The sequence below is a fragment of the Fistularia commersonii genome, chromosome 11 (genome assembly GCF_037954325.1).
Source record: "Fistularia commersonii isolate RoL2024-O1a breed Wild chromosome 11, RoL_Fcom_v1.0, whole genome shotgun sequence".
NCBI classification, from domain to species: domain Eukaryota; kingdom Metazoa; phylum Chordata; class Actinopteri; order Syngnathiformes; family Fistulariidae; genus Fistularia; species Fistularia commersonii.
Genome location: NC_141294.1, coordinates 8,403,832 through 8,416,495, shown reverse-complemented (window position 1 = coordinate 8,416,495; position 12,664 = coordinate 8,403,832). Strand labels below are relative to the sequence as shown.

Genomic DNA, 12,664 nt, shown 5'->3' with positions numbered 1-12,664 from the left:
CACGACTTAAATAACTGATATAGGTTGGTTTGTATTACTGGGATCACTCGTTGGAATAAAATTAAACAATAAGGCTTAACCATAAAATGACTACAACATATACTGTACCAGAGATCAGGCACCTCGTTTTCCCCAAGTAACTGCAAAATATGATTATACTGCCCCCCTCTGGTAAGGCTGCTGCAGTACAGAAAGTGATATAAACACCTAAAAACGGTATGCGTGACAAGTGGCACGTCGTCTTTTACCTTTTTTAATTTAATTATTTTCAATCCTTTGTCCTCTAAACTGTATACTCGCCGTATAAACACAATAATTCTTGAATATATAGATAGATAGATAGATAGATAGATAGATAGATAGATAGATAGATAGATAGATAGATAGATAGATAGATAGATAGATAGAGTGTGGATCAATGTAGAACACACAAGCCATTGGTTCAAAATTGCGTTACAAGAAGTGCTGTGAATATACCACACAGCTTTAAATATACTAGTACGTATGTATTTTTCCCTTAAAAAAAGTTTGACAGAAACAACAAAACTGCAGTTGAGGAAAACAGATAAAAAAAATCAAAGTAGAAAAAGTTAATTTGTTTTGGTGTCTACGCAGTGTCATGGAATACTCACCCGTCTTGGTCTTTGTCCAGGTTTATTATGTGGCTTGTTATTGTTAGTCTGGAAAGAGAACTGACTAAATAGTCAAATTCTTAGTTTCCAAAAAAAATGTGTATATCATAGAAATTGCTAATTGAGAGGAAAAACAAGGGTCTGTGTCTACAGTGTTGGAACAAAGTAAGTGAGCTTACAGAAGTCTTGCATAGAGAATGTGCAACATAATGGATTAATCGATTTAGTATGTAGCATTTGGAAAGTCTTGTCTGGGATCGATATGAATGGCTATGTATTTCGGCAATCGGTAGGTTGCGCTTCTTTTACAGCCGTTGATATAGTCGCTATGCACAATGGGAATTGAATTTCGTCTCATGTTTACAACCTTTTATAGCTTTGCTGATTGAAACTACATTTCCCATAACTCAAGCGCGTAATGGTTGCCGCTGCGCTCCACGCTGTCCGTGCCCCCACAGAGCATGCACACTACAGCGAGCAATGAGGTCCTTGAGCGGCAACAAGACTGGCCAAGTTCGCTTGGCCTTCGGGATTCGTGAATAATATTTTTTTCCTGTACTAGACTGAAATCCATTCTTCGTAAGTGTTCTGTGTCCACCGCGTGTTGAATTTAAAACATTTTACTTATTTGTGGAAACACTCTTCTGTGTCGGGTGCTAGCAGCAAGTTAGCAGTTAGCATGCTAACGTCAAGATTCAGAGCGAAAGTTGGCATTAGTTCAGAGGTTGCGCCTTAGAAAATCTTCCTGACAGACACGGCCGTAAAACAAGACTGCCTGTACTTGTAACTGCAAATCCTCTTTACCAAGTCTAGCTTCAGACTGTGATCAGTAGATAGCAAGGTAGGAACCCACAAGTTTACCATTCTTGCCTCAGTGTCGTTTCGGTCCAATGTCAACTTCACTGGAAGCTAGCATGGTTTCAGCTGTACATTTCCGGTTATTCCTATTAATAGCACCGACACATTGCTGGGAGCAGAGAGAAGGCTACTTTCTTGATGTATCCATGCTAAGTTCGGCTGCATTTGGTTTTTTAAGTCGGGGTGTTTCAGCCGTACCGTGCGCCATCCGTCTCGTTTTCTCTACTTCAGTTACCTCAAACAGACCTTCACTGCTTACATACCTGAAAGTGTCACAGTTGTTTCAGGAAGTCAAGTCAGGTTTCATATATGCATCGTGAAATCACAACAAAGCTCATGACACTTAATACGAAGGGCAGGTCTGAACCACTTCTTTTTTTTTAATGATTCACAGAAATCCATCATTCCTCCATGAGCAAAGACTTTTCAACAGTGTTGAGGAAAACTGCCCTTTACTGGGGCAGAAACCCTGGACAGATCGGAGCTCTATACCGACAGCTTGGTCTACACTGGGTAGTGTGATAGAAGAGCGGGCAGGATTTGGGTTGGGAGTGACAGTTACAAAAGTTAAAATATCATATCAATGATAACAGTAGCAATAACAGTTTTACGTCTGTTGACATGATATAGTAAGTGCTTTATTACACCATGCAGTACAGCTGCCTTGGATGGTCTCTGGGTATTAAGCAGTATTTGACGGTGGACTTTCCAGAGAACTCCTGCACACCCTCGGAATATCACAGTTGCAGGAACGGATTTACATTTTTGTGTCATTTGTGCTGTTATCAAATGTACATATTTGCTAGTTTCCCAGAATAATTTCACCAGTGAGTACCATAGTGAAATATTTCATCAAGCTTCCAACATGGCGTTGTCAGCATTAGGAAACTTTCTCTTAGAAAAAAATTGCATGATTGGCAAGGTGGTTGGGTAGCTGCGATACTAACATAAGGGGTGAGCACCATTAGTTTAAGCTGATTAAAAATCAAGACACTCTTGACACTCTCATTTATGGTCAGTATAAATACTAATTGTTTAATAGTCAAGGAGGCCTTTTTTCACAGTTTTTACAGTCAGAAATTTGGATTTAAACCATCCTCAAGTGAATGTGTCTCATGTAAAATGACAACTATGAAAATATTTGAAAATGAGACATTGGGATTTAAGTGTAAGACTCTTGTTAATAAAAGCTAGTCCTACTCCTCATCTAGATAAAACATTTAACCTTTTTTATGTATTTAAGTTAATTAACTGCAGGGTTAGCCCTTGTTAAGGTGAGCCCTTACTTCCTACTTCCTCACAGCATCACCATTCCCTGTTACATATCATTGAAATACACAAGTACAACTGTCAGTAGCACATTAGCACTGCTACGTTTCTGATAGAATAGAAAATGTCAGTATTTTCTGGTTTGAATCTTCTGAACTTGTCTCATCAGCCATTGTCTAAAAAATGACTGCAAAGGATGCCCATTTGTCAAATTTAACATTTTTTTCCACCTGAGGTACATATCTTCTTCAAATTTCTTCTATTTTTTACACAGCAGATTCGAAAGAGATTAAGAAATTGTTCACTTAAGGTAATTGAAATCTATTACTTTCTAAAAGAGAAATTCACATCAAGTCTTCTTTCTTTTCCTTCTCAACCCAGAGCCTGTCATTGAACGTCACGTCAGCTGTAGCAAAGAAAGAACTGGTGGAGAAGATGATGTTACTGCAGCACGTCCTCACTTGCGGTACACTGCGACGGGTGGCAGTAATGCGCCAGTTGCTACTCGGTGCCACTGTCCACAAAGCGCCAGCAGCATTGTGCTGCTGCACTGTCCGCCTATCTCGTGCACGTCCTGCTGGCCTCCGCTGCCTCTCAGTATCTGCTTCCAGCAAAGCAGGGCATCAGCCAAAGCACCAGCCATCAGAGGGGGAGCCGCAGTCCAGCTTTGCACCTCCAAAACAACCCGAGCAGAAGGAGGAACCTCTGCCTGATCTCAAGGAGGTGGATCCCCTCCAGGACAAGTCTGTTGGTCTCGTTCAGAGGTTCAAGAGGACCTTCAAACAGTATGGAAAGGTGATGATTCCTGTGCATCTCCTCACATCATCAGTCTGGTTTGGAACCTTCTACTATGCTGCTATGAAGTAAGGATCCGACTTTCTATTTTATCCTCCATTGTAGATGTCGAACTTTGTCGTCATCGGGATTAGTTTGAATAATTCATTGAATCGAAACTCCACTCAAGGAATCTGACTGTTTTTTTTCCAATTCTCATTAGCCTTAGCTGGAGTTGACAATTGTCTCCTAATCCGTAGCTGGCGAACATGTCACAGGGAACCTGGACTGAGTCCCAGGGATTTGTTGTATTTATTTATTGACAAGTTCAAACAGTACACTCACAGACCGTCTCTCAAGTTGGATCTGTGGCACTTATGTGTGAGCCAAACATGTTTTGGATTTAAGCCTCGAAATTATGAAGGAAAGTACTGACAATCTGGGAGCCGCTGAACAGCATTGTTGAAAAGCTCCACGTCAACACCAACAGAAATAGTAGATGAACAAGCATCTCTGTTATCCATTGCACTGCCCTGCTTACACTGACTAGACCGCTGTTCTGCCATGTCTGCCTTGATCACTCACTACCACTGTGAGACACACAACTAACGAACTGGAAAGGCTCCACTATCTAAGTGACCCCTTAAGGTTCGAAAAACCATCCAAAAATATGAAGCGAAAAATGTTCGTGCCGAAATTGCACGGGATCCGAAAACCCGAGTGACTCGCCGACCGCATGTCAGCATGTCACTGCCAGTCTACATTTCATTCACAATTTCAGCAAGTCCCTGGATGTGGCATACCAGCCTCATAAGAGTGTCGCTTTATCGTTTTGTGTGTGAGTGTTTTGGAAGACAGCACAAACTTTGTGGTTCATTCGGTGTTGGGAGTGAGTGAGTTTGACAGAGAGCATGGAATCTTGGCTCCGAGAGTCTGTCGTCATGTCACAGCAGCACAACAAGTAGATATAAACAGTTTGTCTCCTCGCTGCTTTTCATTACTCAGTCTCTCTTGCAGATCCATATAATTAGCCCACAACAATGACCCACACCAACTTGCTAAAGTCTGCAGAGCATAGATTTGATAATCCTGTATTAGCAGTTCCTTGTCTGAGGTGGCTCAGAACTGAAATAAATTATGATCATAGCTTGTCCAATTAGTCCAGGCACAGGTTCAGTTCGGGCCTCGCAGCCCCTGCTGGAGCTCCCCAGAGGGAACGGGAGAGGTTTGGATGTGCTCTGCACCTCCATCACTAGATGTCACTAAATCTCACATAAGCTTCTGCATTGGATCAGTGTTTTTTTTAAATTTTTTTATTGTAGATCTTACCTGTCGATATCTAAAAAGGTCTGTCTTAGGGAGATCAAATTCCTTTGTCAGCTGTCCAGATGTTTTAAGATTGTCGTCCTTCATCAATTAGACCATATACTGACCGTTTTCTAAAACCAATGTCTAAATTGTTAGGGGTAAAGATCTTCATAAGTCCAATATTTGTTAGTGATGAAAGTAGTTTTGGTAGTTGATAGGCTGACTGTATTTATTCAAAATTTTTAACAGATTTTTTTTCCAGGCTTCCATTTCTTTTACAGGGATGTCGAAAGGATAAGATATCCAGGGAATCTTTGCATCAGCTTTTCTCAATGTTAAACCATCGTGGGGATGTATTTTCTGAATCCACACAATCATCGGCTTTATTTGTGCAGCCCAGAAATAATATTTCAGGTTTAGGAGTTTTAGGCCTCCATCCGATGTGAATGGTTGATTGCAAGATTTTAAGTCTAATTCTTAGACGCTTATTCTGCCAAATAAATTTAAAAAAATGTATTTAGGTGAACAAAGTTGGTTTAGGAATTTCCACAGGTAGTATCTGAAATAAATAGAGCAATCTGGGCAGAACATTCATACAGATACTTTCTACTCGGCCTAGAAGGGAGAATGGGAGCAGGGACCATCTTTACAGGTCACTACTAATATGCTGGATTATTTTATTGTAGTTTACGTATAGAGGTTATGTAGAGATGGGGAAACGTAGATGCCTAAATATTTAATGCCTTCTTCGGGCCATCTGCTCTGTAGCTTAAATGTCTCTGAGACCAGATCATTTACATCCATAGCCTCCGTTTTATCCACATTTACCTTATATCCAGAATAATACCCATAACTAGATATGAGCTCTTTCAGATATGGAATTGTGGAGCTGGGTTCTGTTAAATATAGTAAAACATCTTGTGCATACAACCAAAAGTTGTGCTGTTATTGATTTATTATCATTCCTTCTATGTTTTTGTTGTCTCTAATGAGTTCGGCCAGCAGCTCAATACTGATAGCAAACAGCAGGGGTGATAAAGAGTTGCCTTGTCTGCATCCTCGTCCTACTGTAAATCTCTCTGATCTGTATCCATTAACCTTAACGGCTGCTCGTGGGGATGAGTAAGTGTTTGAGCCCGATTTATGAAATTAGCACCAAATCTCTTTTAGTGTTCGAAATAAATATCGCCATGATACCCGATCAAATGTCTTTTGTGCATCTATAGATACGATTATTGACTCTAGAATTGAAGTTAATTTACACAAATTTTTGTTTTCGTAATGATATTGGTCTATGAGACTGGCATTCAGTAGGGTCTTTACCCTCTTTTTGAGGGTAAATTAAATGAATTAGAAATAGGGTAGATGAATTAGAACTATTGTTGCCTCAGTCCAAGATGGTGCCATAGTTTCAGAATCTAGGGCATATCTGTATGCATTTAGTGACAGGGTGCTAGCACGTCTTTTAAAGGTTTTATATAATTCATTGACGTATCCACCTGGACCTGGACTTTTGTTATTCTTAAGTCATTAAATAACTTGCATAATTTCTAGTTGCCCAATTTGCTTATCAGACTCCTTCACTGTCGAGACTTTCAGTTCAGTTAGCTTTATGCTTTTTAAGTAATCTGCGAGTTCTGCATCAGCACTACATGCGTCTGCATTGTTATACAATGATTTGTAAAACCCTGCAAACTCCTCTACTATTTTGTTTGGTTCTCTGGTGACATTTCCTTGTGATTTTTTTTTTCTTAACTGTATTGTAGGATTGTTGCTTTCTCAGTATGAATGCTAACAGTTTGCTTTTCCTGTTTTCACATTCATAATATTTTTTGGTTAGTAAATCTTAAGCTTCCCTCAATTTTATCCAATAGTAAACTGTTAAGTATTTACATCATTTGTAACCTTAATTGTTGCAGATTGTGTATGTTCTAACCCTTTTATTTTATCTTCAAATTCTCTGTTTGGCCTCCCTCTCTTTTCCTTGTAGCTGTAAATGAAATAATACAGCCTCTTACATATGCTTTGAGAGTCCCACAGTACCAGGGGATTAGTTTCCAGTGAGGTATTGGTATCCAGATACTTTTTTAATTTATCATTAAGAAGAGATGAATTAAGCCTCTATTTAGTTGTTGTCCTATTTCCCATTTCAATAATACAGGTGCATGATCAGAAATAGTGATAGGCAGTATCTCAGTGTCTGTTAGCCTATATAAATCTACCTTAGGAGTAAAGAAATAATAATAGCCTATCAATTTGTCGGGACATCACACAGTTAAAATCTTCCCCCATCAACAGTAAGGCAGTAATGTACTTCAGTACTGCGTCGAACAGTTTCTTAATAAATCCAGGCTTATCTTCATTGGGCTCATAGACTTTATTAAAGAAACCTCTACCCCATCAATTAATCCGTTAACTGAAAATATCTACTCTCTGTATCTTTATGCAACAGGGTTTTTGTGAGATTAATATGCCTATGTATAAGTATGAGGAATAGGACACTATCTACCCATAATTTCAATTTCTCGTGTTCCACATCGGATAGGTGGGTTTCTTGTAGGGATGCTATTTGGCAGTTATCTTGTCTCAACAAGTGCAATATTTTCTTTTTTTTAATTGGGTTATGAAGACCCTTAACATAAGGATTAGCTTGCAACTTTGAATGTATCCATTAGTCAGAGTTTAGCTACACTTTAATTGTCCAATACTGAAATATTTTTGGGAGTGGGACCAGACAGTATAATTGGGCAGAGTGGAGTAAACTTAAGTTTTGCCAAAAAAAAAAAAATGTACCTGATATTCTGTACGTTGTTATGTTCAGCGCAGGATCCCTGGGGAACTGAGGGCTCAAATCAGAAAAAGACACAAAACCAACTAAAAACTATCATTAGCAAACATTACCAACGGTATTTGGGACCTAGTCCTTCGCTGCAAATCAAGTAGCAAAAGTGCACAGCCTGGATTGAAATTAACTGTGCTTAAGTTTGCTGAGACAAAAAAGACAGACAAAGAGATAGAAATGAGATAAAAAGAAAGTAATCATTTAAGCTATCAAGCTATCAGTTTCTATCAAATCAAACAGCTCTTTACAGTCATATAGCTTCCAGTATGTTCACAAAACTTAACGGTGAAAGACAATTGTATCTCTCATCATTGTATTTGCTATAGAAATGAGGGTAACAAATACCTTCGGGGGGGTACATAAAGTGTCGTAATTTATCTGGCTCGAGGAATATATTAGATTAATTTATGTTAATCGTGGAAAATAGTTTGCTCCTCCTACTGTCCCACCATGTGGTTTCGCATATGAACCGGGATGATACACAGCAAAATACAAGAGCATAATGGAGATAACTTGTAATACGAAAGTTTCTCCAGCTATTATCGTTACCAGTTCTTTCTATTTTGTTACATATAGGAAGGGATACACTTAGCTTTTCAGCTCCATCTTTGAGTCTTCTGGGAGAAAGGTTTTGACATTCTCAATGGCCTTCTAGGGGTCCATAAACATCTGGAAATGCAGCTCTTGCCTTAGCTGCAGTGGCAGTGTAGTCGGGGAATATAGCAATCTTTTTTCCGTTATTGGTCAGTATCTTCTGCTGCCATACCTGGGCTTTCGGTGTCATTAGGAGGGGGCCGATCCAGAGCGTCAGGTGCGGCGCTACGCTGCCTTGTTTAGCTTTGCTGCTGTATTTATATTTGGAGCTTTTCCGCCATTCAAATCGGCACTATGCGCACAGTTCGTTCTTTCGTTTCCTTATATTATCTTACGTCAACTATTAGCCTCCCCCGATCAGCGTTGTAAAACTTTCATTCCACAACCCTGAGCTAACAGAAAACAATTTTTCAATTACTTGGCCAGGATCAAGTTGATGGCCGAAGAACGTGTGTGTGCTTTTGGCCATTTGAATCACATGTTTGTTTATCTTTTCTACAGAGGGGTAAATGTTGTTCCATTCCTTGAGATGATTGGTCTGCCAGAGTCCCTCGTTGGCCTTCTGAGAGACTCTTCCAGTGGATACGCTCTGACTGCGTATGCCATGTACAAGGTACTTTCATTGAGAACTCCACTTCTCTTTTCACTTAAGTAGTTTTCCAACTGGATCCCCATGTGATCCCGAGCATTTGACCTGATTTCCAGAAATGAGAAACACACAAGCAGCCTGGTAAAGCAAAGCGTCCTGGAAATCCGTTAGTATTATTCCTCTCCGATCTCCATAGAAACAAATATGATCATTTAAAACTGCAGAGTTATGACCATACTCAGACTTATTGTTGATATTACTCTGTTAGTTATGGAAAACAGTATTTTGCAGTATAATTAATAGATCAGAAATGAAAATCTTTGTAAAGGAACTCTTTCCGAGGTTATCGTGAAGCCACTGCCGACTTTGTGTCGGCGGTTTTGTCGCTCACCCCTCTGGTGTGTTTCCGTCCTCTTCCAGATCGCCACACCGGCCAGATACACCGTGACACTCGGCGGTACATCGCTGTCCGTTCAGTACCTTCGGAAGCATGGCTACCTTTCCACGCCACCACCGGTGACAGAGTACATCCAGGACAAAATGGAGGAGACCAAGGAGAAACTGACAGAAAAAATGGAGGAGACCAAGGAGAGGTTCTCTGAGAAAATGGAAGAAACAAAGGAACGCTTCTCTGAGAAAATGGAGGAGACTAAGGACAAGCTTTCTGAGAAACTGCAAGAAACCAAAGACAGAGTGTCAGACAGAAAACCCTTTTTTCGAAAGAAGAGTGATTAGAAAAGAGTTAGTAAAAAGCAGCTCTCGGTAAGCGATCCAGCGAGGGTCTCAAAGAGCGATGGCTAATTCGGGAGGAATCACAGAGCAGGTGTGGACTCAAAGACACGTTGCACTTTCCCTGTCTGGAAAATTTCACCTCAATCATGACTTGTTGTCTTCATTGTGTCAAGAGTTAGCTAACTGTCCACATGCCAGCCTGGCACACCGCGCGTAGACTGATCCGTCTCCTGGCAACGCTGCATCCCGGCATCTCAGATGAGGATTCATTCACACAGGCTTGCGTATTTTAGGCTTTGTTGTGTGTTAGGGGGGGTTCTACTGTTTTTTTTTTTTTTTTTCTTATAACGCATAAATAATAAAGGAAGTCAATTACTCCACATCCATCCGAGAACGCACGCAGGGGAAATGAATGTTAATCCTCGTGGCTGTTTGTTAAAATCAAACTTGAAGTTCAAGATTTCCTGTATGTTCTAGACCATCATAGCGTAGCCTTTCTCAAGGCTCTATCTCACCATGTGTCTTTTACAATGTAATGACAAATTTTTATTTTTATCTGCTAGCCAAAGCTAATATATTACATTGTAATGGTGTTGCGACCACTTGTTGACACTTATTGAGTAGTAAATCTAATGTCTGGAACCAGCTCTCACCGCAGGAATATTTATACAGGTGTTGACTCGTTTTGGCTGTTTGTAAACATGGAAGCGCTAGATGTCCGGATATTGTTGACTGAAATTTCTGGTACTTTGGTGAAGAAAAAGAAACGTGAGGAAGTGAAATAAATGTTTTCTGATTAACTGAATAAAGTGAAACTCAAATTTAAAGTCCCGTCTTGGCAGAATGAGTTAACATAAAGTTTTGACTTTGTTTTACATTATATAGCACTGCTGATCTTTTTTTTGCATTTTAGTGTCTTTCAGCTCAAAAATTTACAAGTGTGTTTCTGTTTGAGTACATGCTTAAACACATCCTGTCAGTGAGAATTCCTCTATATCAATATATTTGCAGCAAACAGGTTTGATACAACGTCACAGGATATTATTTCTCTTCTGAAGTGTTTTTATGCTTCTGGACTTCTCATGAATTCCAGCAGGCCCAATGAAGTTGTTTATCACTGACAGCGACATTGATATTAACTAAACATAAATAATTTTGTGTGAAATTAGTATTACAGTGTCTATGGAAATGTATGGATCAGACACATTTTTTGACTGACTTCGGTTATTAAAAAACAAAACCGTGCTTATTAATTAATGGTTATTTACTTGTGAAAACTGAGTTTATGATGAAGTGACTCAGGTAATAGTTGAAGGTAAAAACCTTCTCCACATTGATATAAAACAGTGAAAACTGAGGAACGTGCCGATGTGTCTCGGATTAAAATAGAAATGCATTATTTTTGTTTCTTTTATATTCACTGCAAGAAAATCCCCAAAGGTGGGAGTGCCAAGATTTTTTTTCTCAAAAGTTTAAAAAAAAAAAGAGCACTTTTTCGCTTTTCTCCATGAGACATGACAGTGTCGATCAGGGGCCAGGCCCTTGCGCCACTGCCCCTCAATGATTAGACCAATAAAGACTCATTTAATGTTTTTCAGATTTGTCTACAGGTGGAATAAATAAGCAGGCTGATGACGGACGTAGCAATCCCATCACTGCCACTGTAGATATTTTTTAACAAGACCACCACAGTCTTTTCTAACACAACACATCTTTCCAACACACCCACCCGCACACTCAGAGCGAGCCTCAGTGACATGACACGACGATCAAAAATACACAAAAATTAAATATGACAGTTTGAATTGTCTACGGGAAATTTCTTTGACTTACATAGTCACTTCAAGTCAATCAATAGCAAAAAAAAAAAGTTGAAACTGTCAAAATAAGCAGATGAGATCCATCACTATTATTAATAGTAGTATTAGCAGGGGTAGTAGTGGGAGATGGAGGAGGAGGATGAGGAAGGGGACGGAATTATAGGGGTTTGTAGTTGGAGGAGGAGAACAGGGACTAATAGTGGTGGTGGTAGTATAATCTTTTCCTCACTTCTTTTACTTTTTGTTGACCAAAATATTTTATTTGATTCATATTTCCTCCCCATAAGTTTTATCTAGATTTGCAAATAAAGGGCAGTTTCCTCCTGCAGTTCATTGAAGTCTGCGTCTTCTCAGCGTCGTTTCTGCGGAGGTAAAACGGTCAGCGTGTGTCAAGAGACGAGGCCTGCGATGACCCGCTGAGTTCGGGTCAGCGTGCACTGACGTGCCGTCCATATGGTTTGACAGCGAGCGTGCACGCAGCTGTCAGCGAGCAGAAATGCAAAACATGCTGTTGCACCTGATGTGCTGCCGCCTGTCAGCCCTGCTATGCATCTCATCTGTCTGCATGTAAATATGATAGTTTGTGTTTGTGTTTGTGTAGGTAAGTTACAATGACCTCTGCTGTCCCAATGAATGCAAATCTGTTTATGCCATCCTCTGCCATTCACACACACACACATACTCACACACACCTGTCTTTTCTCCCACAGGGAGTGAGAAGCCCAGGACAGAGCAGCGCTACTGGTTCAGGGAGGTGTTTAAGAGTGAAGACAATCTGTGTTCCTCAGGTGGGAGCTGCTGGTCCGATGGGGTTTGAGCGTCCAGATGCCAAGCTAGAGGTCAGAAAGAACAGAAAATTTCTAATCTGTACTTCCTTTTTCTTTGAAAACACGTAGGTCACAGTTGCACCATAGTACTATTCCAATATCCCTGTAGAAGAATAGGAGATATTTACTATTAGCTCAACTTCAGGTTTATGACATTTACAAAGACAACCCAACGAACTTACTGTGAGAGTTTGGGATTACATGAAAAAAAAATCGAATTTGTTTAAATAAATATAGGGAAAAATGTAATTATTATCAAATCATAAACTTTTAAGCAGTCAGCAATGCCGTTTATATTCAATATGGTGGAATTAATGTTAACCAAGAAGAGGAATTTGTTTTGGATTAAATAATGTAAAATGTAGTTTTTTTTGTGTGAGGTAAATACTGAATGTGTAACACACACACACACACACACA

General features: G+C 39.7%; 1 protein-coding gene across 1 annotated transcript; it reads left to right on the top strand.

The window, feature by feature from the left end:
• The first annotated feature begins 1,078 nt into the window (after nucleotides 1-1,078).
• Nucleotides 1,079-10,407, top strand: LOC147229382 (uncharacterized). The gene is made up of 4 exons (XM_086154826.1): nucleotides 1,079-1,211; nucleotides 3,141-3,622; nucleotides 8,779-8,890; nucleotides 9,287-10,407. The coding sequence occupies exons 2-4, from the start codon at nucleotides 3,195-3,197 to the stop codon at nucleotides 9,599-9,601; spliced, it is 855 nt and encodes a 284-aa protein (XP_086010952.1). The 5' UTR covers nucleotides 1,079-1,211; nucleotides 3,141-3,194; the 3' UTR covers nucleotides 9,602-10,407.
• Nucleotides 10,408-12,664: the final 2,257 nt, after the last annotated feature.